The sequence below is a fragment of the Dasypus novemcinctus genome, chromosome 16 (genome assembly GCF_030445035.2).
Source record: "Dasypus novemcinctus isolate mDasNov1 chromosome 16, mDasNov1.1.hap2, whole genome shotgun sequence".
NCBI lineage: Eukaryota > Metazoa > Chordata > Mammalia > Cingulata > Dasypodidae > Dasypus > Dasypus novemcinctus.
In genome coordinates, this window is record NC_080688.1 from 29779170 (window position 1) to 29800853 (window position 21684).

Consider the following 21684-nt stretch of genomic DNA (forward strand, 5'->3'; position numbering starts at 1 on the left):
GCTTCGTAACTGATTCCAAGGGTATAGTTATCTGTTATGCAAAGGCACAGCCTTTGTGTCGATTGTAGAGAAGAGGAGACTGCAGAAAGTGCTCGGCTAGACATGATGATGAATTCTCATGTACAAGGCTGATTAACACAGGTTGTCACAGGAGCTTCCCTTGGCAGTGGGCTCAGCAGAACAGCCTCTTTGTCCCTCCCAGCTCTTTCCCAGGACCCTCGTGTTCATCAGTGACATCCAAGTTTATACTCTCTTTGAGGGCCCTATGGATAAGCTTAAGAACAAATTAGAAAGTTCTCATGCTCTAAATTCTCGCCAATTTCTGTATTAAAATCATGGCTTTTATTATTTGTTTTGTGGAAGGCTTAAAAGACCATTTTATCCTTCTAGCTGTGCACATACGAAGGCTATTGGTCTAGGGACACATAACCAAAAGAATTTTATTTTGGAGGAGAGGTATTTTTTGAAGTAAAGTGCTAATTTGATACCACTTCATTATCTAATATGGCCCACTTTAATTAAACAGTAACCAGCCAGTTGAGAAAGAAGTCATACTACTAGTAATCAAAGTATTGATAACTTCATCTTTTAATTAATAGACTGTGTTTTAGAGCAGTTTTAGGTTTACTGAAAATTGAGTACATAGTTCCCATCCCTATCTCCTCAGCTCAGTTCCGCTCTAAACATCTTGTATGAGTCTGGTGCATTTATTTCAAATGATGACTCGATATCGATACATTATCATTAAAGTCCCAAGTTGACATTAGAATTCACTCTAATGCTAGGGCTTTGACAAGTGCCTACATCATGTATCCATGATGTAGTTTCATACATGATTTCAGTTTCATACAGAATAATTTCACTGCCTCCAGAAATACCCTGGGCTCCACCTCTTCTCTCCCACTTCACCTCCCAACTACTGGCAAGCACTGATCTTTAACTGTTTCTGTGGCTTTGCATTTTCCAGAATGTCAAACAGTTGCAATTGTACAGTATCTTTTCAGACTGGCTTCGTTTCACTAAGCAATATGCATTTAGGTTTCCTCTGTGTGTTTTCATAGCTTACTAGCTCATTTATTTTTATCGCTGCATAATAATCCATTGTATAGCTGTACCACAGTTTATTTGTCCATGCATCTTTCGAAGGACATCTTGGTGGATTCAGGTTTGGGTAATTAGGAATAAAGTGACTATAAACATTCATGTACAGGTTTTTGTGTGGACATAAGTATTAACTCCTTTGGATAAATAACTAGGAGTGTAATTGCTTTTACATGTAGTAAACCTATATTAAGCTTTAGAATAAACTGTCAAATTGTCTTCCAAAGTGGCTGCACCATCTTGCATTCCCACCAGCAATGAATTGGGCACTTCAGTTGCTCCACATCCTTATAAGCATTTGGTTTTGTACGTTTTTTAGGTTTTAGCCATTCAAATAGATATGTCGTGGTGTCTCATTGTTGTTTTAATTTGTAAGTCCCTAATGATACATGATGTTGAATATCTTTTCATATGCTTACTCGCCATCTGTATGTCTTCTTGGGTGAGGTGTCTGTTCAAATGTTTTCTCCATATTTTAATTGAGTATATTTTCTTATTGAGCTTTTAAAGTTCTTTATATATGTTGGATATAAATCCTTTATCAGATGTGTTTTACAAATATTTTCTCCCATCTGTGGCTTATCTTTTCATTCTCTTAACACTGTCTTTCACATCCTCTCCCCGCCAGATGGCTTCCTTGTCTATTTGCTCGTTTGTGCATAAATTGTCTGCTCAATTTTTTTTTTTTTTGGCTCATTGTCTACTTGTTATTTTTTCTCATTGCTTGTTTTTGTTCGATCTCTGCTCGTTCTTTGTCTTCTTTTAGGAGGCACCAGGAACCGAATCTGGGACCTCCCATGTGGGATGCAAGCACTCAACTGCTTGAGCCATATCTGCTCCCTGTCTTTAACATTTTTAATTTTAATGAAGTCCAGTTTATCCATTTTGTTTTCCATGAATCACACTTTTCCAAACCCAAGGTCATTTGAATTTTCTCCTGTTAGCTTCTAGAAGTTTTATAGTTTTGCATTTTACATTTAGTTCTTGAGTTAATTTTTGTGAAAGATGTGAGGTCATTATCTAGATTCATTTGTTTGCATCTGAATGTCCGGTTATTCTGGCTCTTATAGGGGACATAAATAGGGGAGTTGATGTGGCTGAAGCTGTTGAGCACCTGCTTCCCAATTGAGAAGTCCTGAGTTCGGTCCCCTGAGCCTCCTAACAACCAACAAACAAAAAACAAAACAACAAGCAAACAAGTGGAAAAAACCAACTCAGTAGCGCCGATATGTCTCAGTGGTTGAGTGCCAGCTTCCCACATAAGAGGTCCTGGGTTCAATCCCCAGCCTGGTACTTCAAAAAAAAAATTTTTTTTTTTAAATCTCGCCCCTTATATTACACCTTTTTCTGTAATTGGATTTACACATTCCTAAATACAGTCAGCATTGACATTTTCAATCATATCACATAGATGTTTTTGAAATTAATGTCAGATAACAGTATATGCTGAAAACCACTGTTGCTGGCTTTTGTTTTGTTTTAAATAAAGCTTTCATCACAGGAACAATGTTTAGCTCCGTGACTATAATTATAGGCTTGGCAGTGTTATTTTGAAAAGTACCTATAATTTTGACCTTTCTTCTCTGTTTCTAATTTCTGTTTGAAAAAGAGCTACAATTAAAAGTAAAATATGAAAGAAAAATCTGCATTTAATGACACCATATGGTACATTTTATCTTTTCCAATAGCTTCCTCCAAAATGCACCAAAATAGGATTTTTTTTTTCTCTTCTGAAAATGGCTTATTTGTCCCTTATTTACAAGGGGTATATGAGTAAATGCTATTAAAATCTGTCAATATGTCTGTCAAAAAAATATTCCAGAGGCTCCCCTGAAATTCCTTGCAGTAAATGATTATATACAGTATAGATTTGTAGACAAAAAGGAATTTTCGTTCTGATAAAATCATACCGTTTACAACAATATGATTTACTTAAAGAGTTCCATTCTTCCAGAAGCTTTGCAATTTCCATTATTTTTCAGATTAGTTATTCTTCCGAAACATGCTTTCTGTCCCCACTCTAGGGCAGTGTCTGCTGTGCATAGATAAGTCCAGTAGCGGATGTAGTACCACTCGAATCATGCCAATTTAATAAAATTTAATAATATTAATGCCAAATTAACAAAAGATTAAAAAGTAGTTTTTAGGGGAGCAGGTGTAGCTCAGTGGTTTGAGGGCCTGCTTCCTATGTGTAAGGTCCTGTGTTCAGTCCCTGGTACCTCCTTAAAAAAGTGGAAAAACATGACATACTCACTTGAACGTTTCTTTCTTAAATGTACTTGTTAAAGGCAAGTATGATTTGATATAACTAATTATTCACCATGTTATGAAAGTTCACCGAAAGCTTATAACCCTGAGTGTTTCTTTTATGTTTACTTGTGGGACAGTAAAGAAGTTGACTTATGTATAACTGGTTGGTTCACATTAGTGGTTAATGCAGTAACCCCTGTTCATCTGGGTACCGCTAGATCAGATGGCATACTTGTCAGAAATAGGACTGAAGCTGTTTATTCCTAATGTCAGCTTTTAAAATTTTTTAAATATTTTCTTTTATTACTCACTTTTATGGCCTTGCCACAGATACAGATAAACGCTTTTCAAACGCCAGGAAGCCCTTTACATCACTCTTGCCTGTTCTTTGTCGGTAGAAGTGAAAAATATTTGAGTCATAGAAACATCAAAGTCTCAGAAAAAAATGTTACCCTTTGGAAATTGTTATTAAGTTTTAAGATCGTTTCAGACCATTTTACCAATTAAATGATAATCTACTTCAGGAAAAATATGAGTGAATATTTTGAATGTATATATACTATATATATAGCACAGTAAAAGAACTCTCCTCCTAACTTGCCTTTTTGGAAACTGTCTACTTCCTCTTCTCCAACCCAACCCCCTTTATTCAAACAGACCAAAGAAGAAAGAGAGATTTCTGAAAAAGTTATATTTTTGCAGCAAGGAAGTCCTTCATTCCTTGAGTCTCAGGTAAAAAACAAATACAAAAGAATTTTCCAAAAAGAGTTGCTCTTCAGGCTTCAGTGTCATTATAATGTCTTTAGTTTTTATTTTCCTTTTTAACTGTATCATGAATAAAAACTAAGGTAGGTATATAATTTTTGCCTAAACTTTGGGGAAGGGGAGAAAGAATTTTCTTAATATTCTAGTAATCAGTTTTCCAGTGTTTCTTTATGACTTCTACCTCTAGGTGATTCTATCTGTCTGACATTGGAGCATTATGACTAGGCTTTCTCATTAATAATCTTATTGAAACTTTTTACTATCTGTTTTTAACCATAGAGCAATGCTAATTTAGATGATCTTGATTGATTTTGAAAGTTTTGATTCTTTTCCACTAGCCAAATGTGATAAGGAAAATGCTAAAGGAGGAGATTCTGCTGGCTCTGTGGTTACTTCTTGTCAAATAATTTTCCAGAAAACTGTCCTGTCAATCCTAGAGGTTATTTTTAAGTTCATTTCATTTAATTCAGTACCTACATAAAGCTGAATCTAGAGTCATTTTTCTTAAGGCACATGTATTTCTTAGATCTAAGCTTTCAGGCTATAATAAATACGAAAGTAGAAAGCATCCTAGTTTAAAATGTAAACCAAGGCACTCACCTGCTCCTGGTTTAATTTCTCAACCCTCTGTAACCTATTAATCATTTCATCTGCCTGGTCACATCCTATTAAGTCTTCTGAATGCAAAGATCTCTTAACTTTCAATTCTTCTGCCTTGTTGGACCTAACACTAAGGAAAGTGGCAGAGAAGTTGCTAACACATTGAACTTCAGTTATAAATAAATATGGACATGGTACAGATCACAATAGTCTATTTATAAGAGACTCCAACAATGCCCCACTGGGGGAAATATTTCATTAAAATACCTGGAACATGTATATTCAGTATTTATTGGATGATAAATGCTTTGGGGTGGAGTTGATCCCCCTCTAATATACAAACAAAATTATATTTACAGAAATGTGTGGGATGCTGGCAAAAAGACATGAAGTACAGTATTACATTTAAAATGGAAAACTTTGTGTCTGTGCAAGTAGAACTAAATAACACAGACAACAATCTCAGTAATACTTAATCTTGAAATGTAAAATGACCAGACATTTAGTATATGGTCAAATATATATCTTGAAAAATTGATGACCAAAGTATGTTTATGGTCCTATTTAAAGACATCTAAAAGTGCAACTCTATGTGCAAAACATATTTCAAGTTGGTCATAATTTATAAACTTCAGATGAGACACGATTACAGCCATAATTATTCGATAAGAACAGCAGCCCTTCGTGGCTACATCACAGACCCAAGTCTAGCTGTCACCCTCATTTTCTTGAAGGATTCTTGTTTTAGAAATGAGGTACCATCAGAATTTCTAATGTAGCTTTTATATTTCAAATATAGGGCACAGAGGATTGGGTTATTGTAGACAAAATACCCACCGAGGTAGTGGATGGTGATTCGAAAAAGATTGTGACTTACAAGGTGGTCACTCTGAGCACGAAAGCTGGTGACATCCCAGCCGACATCCTAAAATCCGGGGCCATTGAGATGCATAGCTTCGATGACCTGGCGCGAGAAATGCAACTGAAAGAAGAAAGCAAACAGAAAATATACACCCTAGGAAAATCCTACGACACTGTGTCCGGAAAAATTGTTACTATGACGGGGAAAGCTAAAGAAGGGGAGAAAGTAGCACAGGCATCCGCTCTGGAAGCTCTTCAGAAAATGGAGAGAGGGGTGTCAGAGACGGTGAAGATCATTCCAGTCACGGCGGAATACGAGATCCTGGAAGCCACCTCCAATGAGAAATCCAAGAGAGGGCCTGACGTCCAACCAACAAGGAGGAAGTTGTCAGAATCCCTGACACCCATAGAGGAAGCTGAATCTCGACAGCAGAGCCCCGATGAAGACGACCTCAAAAAAGCCCCGAAGCTGGAGAGGGACATGGGCTACTACAGTGGACTGGAGAGTGTACAGTACAGCAAAACAGAGCAAGCACCAGAGAGCGAAGCCTTGAAAGTGGGACTCTTCGGTCCCAGAAGGAAGAGCCTGTCCGAGTGGAGATATTCCCAGGACCCGGGCTTCACCATCGCTACTGCTCACTTCATTACTGAGTCGTCTTCCCGAGTAGTGGTAACCAGTGGCTTGCGTTGGGGCCACAGTTTCAGATTCAAGCATGACTTTTTTTTTTTTTTTTGAAGCAGTGCCCTTCTACCCTGAATCTTTTGGTTTCTCTTGCCGCTTGGCTTTATGTTGAGAGCAGCCAACCCAGCTTTTTTTATAGTTTATTTTTTATTTTTTTTTAAATATAGTTAAATCAATACCGCAGTCCAACATGGGCATTCCAACACTTTTGTTGTGTTTCCAGCTCCTTGTTTCCAAGATGTTATAGTGCTGCTGTGGCTTGCAAATGAAGGATAAAATGATCTGCTTAAACCAGCAACGCCCCAATCCTTATAACTTTCTCTGCTTTCCGGAAAAAAAAAAAAAAAAAAAAAAAAAAAAGCACATGGTCACTTCAATTTGCTATTTTATTTCCCATTCTTTTCCAAACTCGTATCTTCAATTCCTTCATCCCTCCTCCCTTTTTCCCTCTGCCTACAAATTTGTTTAACAATCTGTATGTGTGAATGTCTCTTTCTCTGTCTATTGTGCTTGACTCTACATTTCTTTGTTCACTCAGACTAAACAGTCTTCTGGTGAAAAACTCATGGATGGCTCTGAAATCTTCAGTTTATTAGAATCCGCAAGAAAACCAACAGAATTCATAGGAGGGGTTTCTTCTACTTCCCAAACCTGGGTTCAGGTGGCCATTTGATTCCATCCTTGGTGTTTCTACCTGTGCCCTTTGTGTTTCTTTGTGCCTTTTTAGGTGTGTGTTTTGCATCCAAGTGGCTTTGCTTACATACCTCAAATGTGTCCTCAGTGGTTTTCTTTTGTGCCTGTTTCATGTGTTTGGCATAATGCTTTTAGTTCCATTTCAAGAATATACCTAAGATATTCAAAAGATAACCATGTTGAGCAAGTTTAATAGCTCTGAATTTTAGAGGCATTTTATCTTACCTACGGGGTCTATGAAAGCAGCCACAACCAAGGTGAATGTACTACAATGCTTTTGGTTTTTATTTTTTAATTGCATTTTATACTGCATTCTGCTGCTTTTGTGAATATTCTGCAGTAGCAGCATAGATTTGAATGTATATGTGTTGGGGATGGAGGGCAGGCACGAAAGATCCTGGCAGGGAGGATGCAAGCTGATTTCTATTTTCTATAAGTATTTCTAATTATAATCACTTGACACTGGCCTTAGGCATCCTGCTGAATGGCTTCTTTAGTTTTTATGACTTTTGGTTTGGGGAGAGTCATTCTGACACCACACTCTACTTCCATGCAGAAAATGGAAACCAAGACGGAGTCCAGCAAAACAGACACAGAAACACCTCAGCACCACCAGCCACTGAGCACTGAGAAGGTTGTGCAGGAAACCGTGTTGGTGGAGGAAAGACATGTGATGAATGTCCATGCAAGTGGGGATGCATCTTACGCAGCTGGAGATGATGTGGATGCTGTAGCACAGGCAGCATCTGCTGATGTATCTAGTGTCAAAGGGAAGGAGGGCTCTGCTCTGACTGAGGGGGCAAAAGAGGAGAAAAAGGAGGTGGCTGATAAAGCTGTTCTCGAACAGGAGGAAACAGCCACAGCTTCCCATGAGCAAGAGGACAAGCAGAGTACGACAATCCATGTTACTGAAACTGTGGAACGGAAACCTCATTTTGAGGTAACTAGTTATTTTTAGTACTAAAGTAAAACACTTATATCATTCTCTCCAAAATTAATATAAAGGTGGAGCTGAGTTTAGTCTTCTGTATTTTCCTAGTATAGTTTGTTTCTCCTCATATTTCCTTCTTACATGGCAATTATTTGTCCCCATGCTGGTTTCCATCTTTTGGGTCACACATAGACATATATGTTGATTATTAATAATGTATAGTATGAGGAAACTAGTCTCATGGTAAATATTGAAATTGACAGTGAACCTGGGGAATGCATAGTTGGCCAAAATATTAGAAAATTTGAAAAAAAAAATTCTGAGTATACTTTTCTAAAAGGGTCAAAACAATGCTTGCCCAGTTGCCAAATGCCAGAACTTATTCTTAATCTTGTTTTATTAAGATTCATGAACTATTTGTGGGGGGAGTTAATGTCTTATTATTTGTTCCTACTTTCTAAGAAGTTATTAAAGGCTTATGGCATTTAATCTATTAAGATTAGTTTGTGATAGAAGAAGGGGACATAAAGAGATTTAATTTCTTTCAAAATGTTTATTACCTAAAACATTCAATATAAAATATTGTATGGAATTTTGGGAGGCTGTTGCATATATATCTGTTACTTCATTCCTCAATTTACTGCCATGTAACGTCTAAACTATTTCATATCTCTGTGGGAAATATATGTATTTGTGCAAACTATAAAACCACTCTACTTTCTTCCCGTTGGCACAGTCATCAACTGTGAAGACAGAAGCCATCAGTTTCGGTAGTGTTTCACCAGGAGGAGTAAAGCTAGAAATTTCTACCAAGGAAGTGCCAGTAGTTCATACAGAAACCAAAACCATAACATATGAATCATCACAGGTAAGTCAGCCTATGAGTTCTGGTGCTTAGCACTTTATATGTTACTTCTTTTTATAGCTTGGACCTTTAAGTAAAACTGTATGGTATTTAATTCATTAGACTTAGAAAGAATCCAGCAGTCAGACTGTCTGTCTCTCTCAAGAGTGGTACAGTAAAGGGGATTATTGGAAGATAGTAGAGTAGCAAGCTCCAGGATTCAGTCCCTTCACCAGAACAACTATTTCAAGATTCTGGAGACCAGTAGGACCCTGTACGGCATACATGGAAGAGAAGGAGGCTGGTAGATTATGGATAATTGCTTTCCATGTGGCATTTCCCATACCCCACTCTCATAGCAGGCCTTTGGGAGGGTATGGCCACTGGCTATCTTGTTGGTGACAAAAAGTGCCATAAAAATCTACTACTCCAAGGTGGGCATGGTCCAATCAGTGATCACAGATTTTGATTAGCGATTTTGGATCACTGGGTGACCAGCTCTGAGGGCAGCCAATGTTCTGAACTGCCCCAGAAAGAGGTGCCCCAAAGAAAGTGTAGCTTTGGGGATCTGTGAAAGAAGCTTCTGCCACCCTTCCTTATCCCTACTGCCCAGAGCATTTTGGAGCCAGTCTGCAACCCTTTCGTGGGTCACTGCCCTTATTCCAGCTGGGAAAGACTGTCTTGGGAATTTCCTTTCCAGTATGCTTCCCTCCCAGAATTTACCTTCCAAGCAAAAGCAACTTGAGACAATGAAAGCAGTATAAGAAAAAACTAAAGCAGACAGCCTAGGTCAAAGACTTACCTGCTGTAAACAGCCAGGAGAGGGAGAAGGTCTCTCTCCTGGGAAGCAGAAGGGGCATTCAAACTCCTGTAAACAGAAAAACTATGAAAACACTAACAAGCAAAAGCCCAGGAATGTCACAAGCACAGAAAGACAGGGACCTTGGGTAGACCTTCTAGATAAGAGGGCTGAGACTCAAGAAAATCTCTTATCACCAAGTGATTACAAACTCAGCAGACAAACATCTCAGGGAATAAATACCAGAGTTAACATTTTAAAATATTAAAATGTACAGTGTACATCAAAAGATTACAAGACAAACAGGAAATAATGGTCCATCTAAAGGAGGAGGATAATCCAGAAAACACCATTGAAGATCAGACTATGGAACTACCAGATAAAGACTTTCTAAAAATGAACTTCCATAAGCTCAAGGAGATGAAGGAATATACAGAAAGAGAGTGAAAGGATATCAGGAAAACAGTGAATGAGATATATGAGAATCTCAAAAAGAAATTTTTAAAAGGAACCAAACAGAACTAGAGAAGTTAAAGACCACAATAACTGAAATGAAAAATTCCCAGGAAGGCATCACTGGCAGATTAGAGCTGGCAGAAGAAAGAATCAGCAAACTTGAAGACAAGATACTTGAAATGAGTCCCTTGAAATTAAAAGAGAATTATAAACAGCAAAAACAACCGAAGAGACCTCTGGGACACCATCAAGCTTACCAGTATATGCATAATGAGAGAAGGATAAAGAGAGAAGGGGGCAGAAGGAATATTCAAAGAAATAATGACAGAGAACTTCCCAAACATAACAAAAGATGTGAATATACACATCTAAGAAGCTTGGAAAATGCTGAACAAGATAAACATGAAGAGAAACACAGCTGGTGATATTTTGACCAAAGTTGATTGCAAAGAATAAGGAGAGAGTTCTGAAAGTTAAAGCGGCAGGAGAAAAACAATGCATTGTGTACTAGGGAGTCCCAATTAAATTGAGTGCTGATTTCTCATCAAGAGACCATGGAGGCAAAAAGGTAGTGGGTTGAAATACATACATAACTGAAAGAAAACAATTGCCAGCCTAAAAATTTTATATCCATCAAGGCTTTCTTTCAAAAATGGGGGAGCGATTAAGATATTCCAGACAAACAAAAGCTGACAGTTCATCATCACTAGACCTGCCTTACAAGCAGTACTAAAGGGAGCTCTTGAGACTGAAAGGAAAGTATGTTAGAGGTTCATAGTAGCATAAAGAAATGAAGACATCTGATAACTATTTGGGTAATTATAAATGCCAGCTCTATTTTATTGTATTTTTGGATATATAACTCCAGTTGTTCCTTTCTACAGGTGCTAAAATGCAAATGCATAATATGATAAATCTATGGTTTTAGATGTACAGTGTTACAAAAGATATAATTGGCAGTAAATACAAAAACATGGGGCCATGACGGGGTATAAATCAAACCAAATATGATTGTTATATATGTTTTAGGATGTTAAATTTTGACCCCATGGTAACCACAAGAAAGAAATAGGAAAAATACATCCAGATAACAATGAGCAGCACAACCCAAAAATCAAATAAATATAAAAGCAGATATTAACAAAAGAATTGAGGCACAAAAAAGGTATGACATACAAAGACTAAATAGAATGTCAGAAGCAAGTCCTGCATTATCAGTTGTAACTTTAAATGAAAATGAACTGAACTCTTCAGTCTAAATGGCAGAGATAGGCAGAATAGATAAGAGTATGATCCAAATATATGTTGTCTGTAAGGAACTCACCTTAAATTCAAAGACATAAATAGGTTGAAAATGAAAGGATAGGAAAAAATATACCTTGACAAGTACCCACCAAAACAGAGCAGGAGTAGCTACACTAATATCAGATAAAATAGACTTTAAGTCAAAAATAGTTATGCAGGAAAAGGATGGCGATTATATATTGATAAAAGGGACAATTCAATAAGAAGATGTAACAATTATAAATATATATATTAACCTAACAGCAGAGCCCCAAAATATGAGGCAAATACTGACAGATTTGAAGGGAGAAGTTATTGGTTCCATGTTAATAGCAAGAGACTTTATAAAATACTACTTTTGATAAAACATCTAAACAGAAGATCAGTAAGGAAGTAGAAGACTTGACTAATCCTCTAAACCAACTAGACCTAACAGGTGTATAAAGAACAATTCACCCAACAACAGAATACACATTTCTTCGTGAGTGTACATGAATCATTCTCCAAGATATATCATATCTTAGTTCACAAAAGAAGTGTCAATAAATTCAACCATAGGAAATCATACCATGTATCTTCTCTGACCACAATGGAATGAAGCTAGAAATCATTTAACAGTAGGAGAAATGGAAAATTCTCAAGTATGTGGAAACTAAAACACCCAGTGGGTTTAAAAGGAAAGCACAAGAGAAAATAGGAAATATGAGATAATGAAAATAAAAATACAACATAAAACCTAAGGGATACATGAAGGTAGTTCTGAGAGGGAAATTTATAACTCTGAATACTTACATTAAAAGAGAAGACTTCATATCAGAGACCTTCCCTCAAAATTAGAAGAACTACAAAAGAACAAACTAAACCCCAGGCAAGTAGAAGGAAGGAAATAAAGATTAGAGTGGAGATAAATGAAACAGAATAAAAAAGAACAGAATCAATAAAAACAAAAGTTGGTCCTTTGAAAAGATCGATAAAATGGACAAACCTTTAGCTAGACTGATGAAGAATAAAAGAATGAGGACACGGATATCTAAAATAAATGAAAAAGGGAACATTACTACTGACACTGCTGAAAAAAAAAGGACTATAAGAGGATACTATGAACAACTATATACCAACAAATTAGATAATCTAGATGGAATGGGCAAATTCGTAAAAACATACAAACCACCTATATTGACTCAAGAAGAAATGGAAGATGTCAACAGTACAATTATCCAAAGACTAATGAATCAGTAATCAAAAACCTGACAACAAAGAAAAGCCCAAGGCTAGATGGCTTCACAAGGAAATTCTACCAAAGATCCCAAAACTTAACTCCAGTTCTGCTCACTCTCTTCCAAAAACTAATTCATTCTATGAGGCCATCATTGCCCCCCTCCCAAAGCCAGATAAAGCTAACATAGGAAAAGAATATTACAGACCAATATTTCTCATGAATATAGATGCAAAAATCCTCAACAAAATACTACAAAACAAATATAAGAGCACATTAAAAGAATTATAAACCATAAATCAAGTGTGATTTATTCCTGTAAGCAAGGGTGATTCAACATTAAAGCAATGTAATACATACACTACATTAACAGAATGAAGGGGAAAAAAACACATGATCTCAATTGATGCAGAAAAAGCACTTGACAAAATCCAGTACCCCGTCTTGATAAAAAACAAAAACAAGAATCAAAACTTAGGGCACTAGGAATAGAAGGAAACTTCCTCAACATAATAAAGGACATATGTGAAAAACCCATAGCTAACATTGTACTCAATGGTGAAAGACTGGAAGCTTTCCCTAAGATCAGAAGCAAGACAAGGATGCCCAGTGTCACTACTGCTATTCAATATTGTAATGGATTAGGCAAGAAAAAGAACTAAAGGGCCTCCAAAATTGGAAAGGAAGAGGTAAAACTTTCCCCAGTTGCTGATGACATGATCCTGAATACAGAAAATCCTGAAAAGTCTACAACAAAGCTCCTAGAGCTAATAAATGAATTCAGCAACATGGCATAGTAGATCAACATCCAAAAATTAGTAGTGTTTCTATACACAAGCAATGAACAAACAGAAGAAGAAATCAAGAAAAAATTCCATTTACAGTAACAACTAAAAGAATCAAATGCCTATGAATAAATCTAACCAAGGATGTAAAGAACTTATACACAGAAAACTACAAAACATTGCTAAAAGAAATCAAATACCACAAAATAAAGTGAAGGACATTCCATGTTCATGAATTGGAAGACTAAATATTATTAAGATGTCAGTTCTACCCAAAATCATTCAATCAAAATTCCAACATCTTTTTTTGAAGAACTGGAAAACCCAATCAAATTTATTTGGAAGGTTAAGGGACCCCAAATAGTCAAAGCCATTTTGAAAAAGAATAATGAAGTTGGAGGACTCATACTTCCTGATCTTACTGTAATTACAGTAATCAAGACAGCATGGTACTGGCGCAAGGATAAACATATAGACCAAAGGAAAGGAATTGAGAGCTCAGAAATCACCCATCACATTTATGACCCATTGATTTGAGACAAGGGGGCAAAGACCATTCATTTGAGAAAGAATAATCTTTTCAACAAGTGGTACCAGGAAACCTGGACCTCCATTTGCAAAAGAATGGAGGCGCACCCCTACTTTATACCTTATATAAAAATCAACTCAAAATGGATCAAAGACTTAAAGACAGGAGCCAGAACTATCAACTCCTTGAAGAAAGCATCTTTAGGACCTTGTGATAGGCAGTGGTTTATTGGACTTCAGACCCAAAGCACTAGCAAAAAAAGAAAAAAATATGTAAAGGGGACCTCATCAAAATTTAAAATGTTTGTCTCAAAGGACTTCATCACGAAAGTAAAACAACCACCTATACAATTGGAGAAAATATTTAGAAATCACATATCAATACAGGTTTAATATACAGAATATATTTTAAAATCCCTTAACTTAATGAAAAGATAACCCAATTTAAATTTGCCGATTTAAAAATGGCAAAAGATTTGAATAGACGTCTCTCCAGAGAATATATACAGATGGACAAAAAGCACATGAAAAGATGCTCGACATCATCAGCTATCAGGGAAATGCACATCAAAACCACAATGAGATACCATTTCACACCCACTAGAATGGTTACTATTGAAAACAAAAAAACAAAAACAGAAAGTTACAAGTGTTGGAGAGCATGCAGAAAAAAGCATTGATTGATCCCTGGTGGCAGTGGATCTAAAATGGTACAGCTGCTGTGGAAGACAGTTTGGCAGTTTTTCAGATAGTTAAGTATACAATTACCACATGACGCAGCAATCCCACTTCTAGGTATATATGTAAAAGAACTCAAAGCAGGGTCTCAAACAATATTTGCACACCATTGCTCATAGCAGCATTATTCACAATTGCAAAAAGATGGAAGCAACCCAAATGTCAATCAACCAATGAATGGATAAATGAAATGTAGTATATACTAATAATGGATTATTATTCAGCTGTAAAGAGGAATGAACAACATAGATGAACCGGGAAGATACCATGTTGAGTGAAATAAGCCAGACACAAAAGGACAAAAATTACATGATCTTACTGATTTGAAATAATTATAATAAGCAACCTCATGTCAGAATCTAGAATACAGATTACCACGAGATGGGGTAAGGTTAGGAAATAGGGAGTTAAGGCTTAAAAGGTAGTGTTCCTGTTTTTGATGATGGAAATGTTTTGGTAATGGCTGGTGGTGATGGTAGCACAGCATTGTGAACGTGGAATGGATGGCATTGAATTGTATGAAAGTGGTTTAAAGAGGAAATGTTAGGTTGTATATATGGTAATAGAATTTTTTTTATATCCATGAAACTGTGCTATGCAAATAGTGAACCCTAAGATAAACCATAGACTATAGGTAATAGTACAATTATAAAAAAGTGTTTTCATCAATTGAAACAAAGACACTACACAAGTGCAAGGTATTAATAATAGGGTGGTATATGGGAATCCTCTATCTCATACATGATCTGTAAACCCACAACTTCTCTAATAAAAAAAAAATAGTGCAGTAATTTTATTACTGATCATGGAGCACAAGTGACTTTAGCAGATTTTCAGGTATCAAAATGTTGAAAAGGGCTAAGAAACCAATTTCCCTCGACCTACATAAGGAAAATTATCCTTATGTAGGTCTAGGTAAACTCATCCACCCACAGTTCATTTCTAAAGTTCTGGGTTTTTAATGATAATTAACTACGGTAATACTTCTCTATTAACAGCAGCTCCAAGATGCTGATTAAAAGACTAGCACAGTGGCTGTAGGAGTTAAACAATCACAGTGGTTTAAATTACCCTCTATCTTAATGGGTGTCCTTCACTTATTCAGGTTGATCCCAGTGCGGATTTGGAACCAGGGGTGCTGATGAGTGCTCAGACGATCACATCTGAAACCACCAGTACCACCACCACCACCCACATCACCAAAGTAAGTGGCAAGGCAGCAGAGAGGAATGTGCCTCAAGTTGGAGAAAGGTGCTCATTCAAAACCTCTTACAGGTTGGGCAACCCAAGCAGGTAGCCTACTTCAATATCAGGATGCCAGGAAAGATGCAGTGAGGGTTTTCCAACTGCTATGTTTATGATGCCTTTGTCCTCATGTCCTGATCAGGAATATACATTCCAATAGCCATTGCTTAACATTGATTCTAGCATGTGGCATATGGTAGGTTTCCCAGAAATGTTGGGCATCCAAACCAAAAACATCCTAGTTCCTGAAATTAGCAGTTGTGAATATCTACCATAGGTAGACTTCTATTTCTCTTCTTGAAGAATGGTGTTACTTCAAACCCTGTTGGCATTTTCTGCCATCCCCTGTCATGGTCAGTGACGGTCCCTCCAAGGGAGTGAATGCAATAAGGCTTGTCTTGGTTCCTTTCAGACTGTGAAAGGAGGCATTTCAGAGACAAGGATCGAGAAGAGAATTGTCATCACAGGAGATGCAGATATCGACCACGACCAGGTAGTGTGAGAGAAATGGTAAATGCGCTGGCAGAGAAATAGTTGTTGGCTCTCGTATTTGCAATACTATTCTTATAAACCAGCATGAATCCTTAAAAAAAAAATTGAGATAGCTTTCCAACCTATGACAAGATTTCTTATGGTAATCATTGTCCCTCATTTGTAAATTGTGCCTATAGATCTGGCTCATAAGTCTCCTTGCTACTGATCATGCATGTCCCACTTCCTTTTTGTTTTTGCCCTTCTGTGATTTCTCGGGGATAGGCGCTGGCTCAGGCAATTAAAGAGGCCAAAGAGCAGCACCCTGACATGTCAGTGACCAAAGTAGTGGTCCATAAAGAGACAGAGATCACACCAGAAGATGGAGAGGATTGACCGCAGGTAAGAGGCAACACTGGTTTTTCAGGCTCGGCTGGCATGTGGCATGTTGGCACGTCCTCTCCTTTCTTCTCTCACTGGCATTTGTACAGCTGGTTGGTGACCAGGAAGTTGTCACATCGATTTGCGGGTGCTGGTTTGTTTCAGATTTGGAGGCTCCATCCTTGTGGACATTTTGCATGTACTGCCAGTTAGAGAATAAAGAAGCACAGTCTCTGCTTGCGTTCTCTCGCTTGCATTCCCTTTAAATCCATGCTCTGCTCTCTTTCTGTGATCCAAACTCAAAGTGTCACGTTTGGTTTCACTTGCCCTGTGGCCTCATCAGAACTAAGGCAGTTTTGTTCTGAGAGGTGCAGTTGGTGTGTTCCAAATACTAGGGAAATAAAGTTAGACCCCTCACCCCCTTTGGATGGCAACGTTATCCCGTTGTAAGCATTCTCTTCAACTCTGTTTGGTTATGGCCCATTTATGCTTTGCTTTTAATTTGAAACCTGAGCAATCCCTTTCTTCTTGGATCTTATTTCTCATGTTCTTTGGGGTGATTTTTCCCCCTGTCATAGCTTTGTATCTGGGGAGGAAGCACAGATGCAGTCTGTGGACCTGCCTTCCTTTGGAAAGCGCATGCCTTTCCATCTCCTATTTGGCCAGCATTGTAAACAGACCATTCCTTCCATGTATGCACAAACTTGGCATGCGTACTAACCTGCCTGGCAAGGGCGCTTGAGGTCCTGAGCATCCCTTGACTGCTGAATGCCACAGATGATGCAGTATTTGCACTACTTGATTATGCGCTCAGAGCCTCTTGAATGTTGTATACTTCTAAATTAAGTTTAAGAAACAGATGGACGAGTGGCATCTTGTAAAGAAAAAGGAAATTAAACTCACTCATTATATTCAAATTACTGATCTGTTTTAGAAGTGGAAAGCAAATAAGGTTTTCCTGAGTGAGCTTCAGCCACTTGGGTGATGTGGTAATTATTTAAAAGAAAGCAGATCATCAGCAGTGACTTACACTGGAGTGTTTCGGGATCTTGTAAGAGGGGTATTTGATGACAAGCAAGATACATTGTGTGAGGGTGTGACCTCAGTCTGAGAAAAACTTTTTCTCAGGTCTTTTCACGTGCATAACTCATTCACTCTTTTTTCAACAGGAATAACTTAGCTTGCACATGAATCCAGTCATGCAAACCATTAGGAAAACCAGAGCCTCTACGGAGTTCCCTCTTCTAACCCAATTGACTTGAATCTGCCCATGGAAACTTTCAATACAGAAGAATTGATGTTGACCATTAATAAAACACACTGGCAGAGATCGTCCCATAATAAAGCAATCCGAATCAGCATCACTAAACTGATATTGCATGAAGCAAGGATAAAAATTACAAAAGAGCAGCATTTTTAATTTTCACAAAATGTCTAAGTTTTCAGCTCTACCTGCACGTTCATAACCAACAGTGTAGACGGTGGTCTCATGTAACGCATACAGGATTCATGCCTTTCATAGTTTATTATTATTGAAGTCTACACAAAATTGCAATCCCTTAGGTGACAAATCTTTTGTTTACAGATCAGTGAAGATTACCCTAAAATGCTAGAAGCTGTATAGGTCTGGTGTGTCATTTTATCACAGATTAGATGTGCCAATAACCGAGTTTATCCAGTAAACAACTTGAATCTTGTACTTGTTTCATCTGGTTTTATTATTCTCACCCATAAACAGTAATGACCTTCTGATCCTATGAAAATATGTAATGCTTACGATCTTGCGTTGTGTATCTAATTTAATTCATTATAGGTAGCACTGATTTTAGCATATTCATGTGATTTCTTCCTTGTCTTTTGCTTTGGACTGTGTTCAATCCAGAAACCTGCCCAGAGTCCCCTAATAAGTCCTAAATATGTAAGTTGTCATTATTTTGGGAAGAAATCCTGTATTTGTTAGTTTACATTATGAAATTTGACTCAAGAAATACCTGATGGGATTTTGTTGCTTGGTTTTCTTTCTTTTTCTTCATGTTTTTTTTTTTTTTCAATTGATTTCTTTTTCTTGAAAGAGGTTTTTTTTTCCAAATCTGGTCCATTTTTACAGTCTAGTTCAGAGCCAAGCCTTAAACTGTACAGAATTTCCACTGTAATTAAACTATTCTGTGTTTAGTTATAAATAGCCTTCAAGAAGATCTATATTCTCCATTCCATTGTCAGTGCGTTGCAGCCCATGGTGAATGTGCATTTCTGCATAGCAAAATAAAAATGGTAAATGCATCTAAGACTCTAACCTTCTCTATTTAATAATTTCAATATTGTATATATTCACCACAGAGGTAACAGTTGCCAACACGAAAGGCCTCTTTCAAGTGCGTTCCTGATGTCCCTTCATTTACAGATCATATCGCAGTGTAAGGACCCTTCGAGGTATTGGAGATTAGAAAGAAGTGAATCTTGCCTCCACAACAAAGCCTGTTGTCTAAGGGCCTTTTGGTGTGTGTATACATACATACATACATATACTCGTGCACGTATGTATGTGTTCACACAGATACCCTTGATTATCATCATTCATAGTACTATTCTGTAACTTTTGTAAGATTACTGTGAACACTGAATTAGCAAGTACTGAACCACCAATCAAGGGGTTAGGTTCCTACAAGCCACTGTTTACAACATTTTCGTCAACCAGTCAACCATAACCTTGTCTTATGTGAGTTACTATTGAAAGATGCCTTCCTTAATATAGATTATTGATTCATTAACATTGAGCTCACAGCCAACAGCCCAATAACAAGTTCCTGAAGGAGGCTTATCTAACACACCATAAGACACATCAGGAGTTAAGACATGGTTTTTGCTGGGTCTCCTGTAAGACTGCAGTCAAGATTTGCCCAAAGCTAAGTTCTTATCAAGAGGCTCAAGTAGAGAAAGATCTACCTCCAGGCTCTCTCAGGCTATTGGCAGAAGTCCTTTCCTTGTGGATGTAGGACTTGGGGCAGCTTGTCGTTTCAAAACCAGCCATGAAGGAAGAGGCTGTACCGTGTTTCAGCTAGCAAGACAGTCTTGTCCAACAACATAATCAAAGGAGCAGCTACCCAACACCTTAGCAATTTTCTCTGTTGGTTAGAAGCAAATCAGGGAAGCAGACTTGTCCCAATGGATAGGGCATCCGCCTACCACATGGAAGGTCTGCAGTTCAAACCCTGGGCCTCCGTACCCGTGTGGAGCTGGCCCATGCGCAGTGCTCATGCTCAGTGCTGATGCGCATAAGGAGTGCTGTGCCACGCAGGGGTGTCCCCCGTGTAGGGGAGCCCCACGCGCAAGGAGTGCAACCTGTAAGGAGAGCCGCCCAGCACAAAAGAAGTACAGCCTGCCCAAGAATGGCACCGCACACACGGAGAGCTGACACAGCAAGATGACGCAACAAAAAGAAACACAGATTGCCGGTGCCGCTGATAAGGATAGAAGTGGTCACAGAAGAGTGCACAGCGAGTGGACACAAAGAGCAGACAACTTGGGGGAGGGATAGTTGGGAAGGGGAGAGAAATAAATTAAAAATCTTTAAAAAAAAAAAAAGGCAAATCATAGGTCCCACCCACAAATTTAATCCGAAACTTAGATTTATACCTTAGTCGCTAATTAGTATTGCCGAAGCCAGATTTCACTAACGTGGCATAAGTCTAGCTAATGCCTTATTGCTAAACTCTTGGGTAATCTCAAGTGTTTTGTTTGGACAGTACTGCTGTTGCAAAAAAAAAAAATAGCATTTGGCGTGAAAGAGACCCCTGATATGACACTTTCAGAAAGTGAAGAATTCCACTTCAGTTAGTCATTAATCTCACATGAAAGTCCCTCCTGCTTCTCAATTTGCTCTAAAATCAGGTACAGGATGGTAGAAAAAGAAGAATAAATGATTCTTTCAAATGAACAGGTAAACAAATCACAACTCTAAAGGCACTTTTAATGGTAACCTGCAATGACACAAGAATTTGCAAAAACATTAGTTATTGAGTTACCCACCTAAAAAATAGTCTACATGCTATTTTCTCTGGAGTCATAGAGCAAATTGCTAAGTCCAGATAATAGTAGTATAGTAAATACACTTTCTAGCAACTTGAGTGTTTTCTCAATTTCTATATGTTGTATCTATTGTCACTTTGTGAGCTCTTACAATAACACCATTAGGTTGTGTTAGCTGCAGAATTTTAAAAATACATGTGTGCTAGTAAGAGACAGCCTTGCTTCAAGTCAGGTAGAATGTTCTACTTTCCTCCTCCAGGGGACCTGACCTCGAGCTCTGCCTGGGGAGACAGCCTTGCTTGATGTGGGCTCATCCTGCTCAACCTGCACCCGGGATGAGTGGGAGGCACTGCAGGGAGGCTGGGCAGCCACTGCCCGGAAAGAAAGGAGGGCAACACTGATAATGCGGGAATTCCGTTCAGTTTCATTCTCCCAGGAAAATCTTCCATCCCCTACTCTATATTCCTTTCCGACTTCCCAGAGCAGCCATGTCCAGTTTGCTTGGGCACAATGAGTTAGATCAGGCACCTTATAGAATTATTCAGCCCATTTAAAAAAAAAAAAATTTAAAGCAGTAAAATATATAAGATTTTTCCATTTTAACCATTGTAATTATACCATTCAGTGGCATTTATTATATTCACGATTTCATGCAGCCTTCACCACTATTTCCATAACTTTTTCATCACCCCAAACAAGTTCTGTACCTACCACGCAATAGCTTCCTATTTCTTTCTTCCTTCTACCCCTGGTAAACTCTAACCTACTTTGTCTATGAATCTGCCCAATCTAGATATTTCATGTAAGTGGAACCATACAATATTTGTCCATTTGTATCTGGCATAATTCACTAAGCATATGCTTTCAGATTCCATTCCTATTGCAGATATCAGAACTTCATTCCTTTTTGTGGCTAAATAATATTCTGTATGTATACCACATTTTGTGTATCCATCTGCTGGTGGACATTTGGGTAGTTTTTACCGTTTGACCCTTGTGAATAATACTGTTATCAACACTAACGTGCA

General features: G+C 37.8%; 1 protein-coding gene across 50 annotated transcripts in view; it reads left to right on the forward strand.

Annotated features, from left to right (window-relative positions):
• The window catches only part of EPB41L3 (erythrocyte membrane protein band 4.1 like 3), a 259261-nt gene extending 240351 nt beyond the window's left edge, over positions 1–18910 (forward strand). For 10 of the 50 annotated variants that reach the window (XM_071208469.1, XM_071208470.1, XM_071208471.1 and 7 more), the window contains 6 exons: positions 7509–7892; positions 8620–8751; positions 15639–15737; positions 16191–16271; positions 16535–16651; positions 17800–18910. In XM_071208469.1, the coding sequence (XP_071064570.1) occupies positions 7509–7892; positions 8620–8751; positions 15639–15737; positions 16191–16271; positions 16535–16645 (807 nt within the window). In that variant the 3' untranslated portion in view covers positions 16646–16651; positions 17800–18910. Of the gene's footprint in view, positions 1–4008; positions 4084–6797; positions 6921–7508; positions 7893–8619; positions 8752–15638; positions 15738–16190; positions 16272–16534; positions 16652–17799 lie in introns of all 50 variants that reach the window. The other 40 variants (XM_071208464.1, XM_071208462.1, XM_071208466.1 and 37 more) reach the window with 6 other exon arrangements.
• Positions 18911–21684: the final 2774 nt, after the last annotated feature.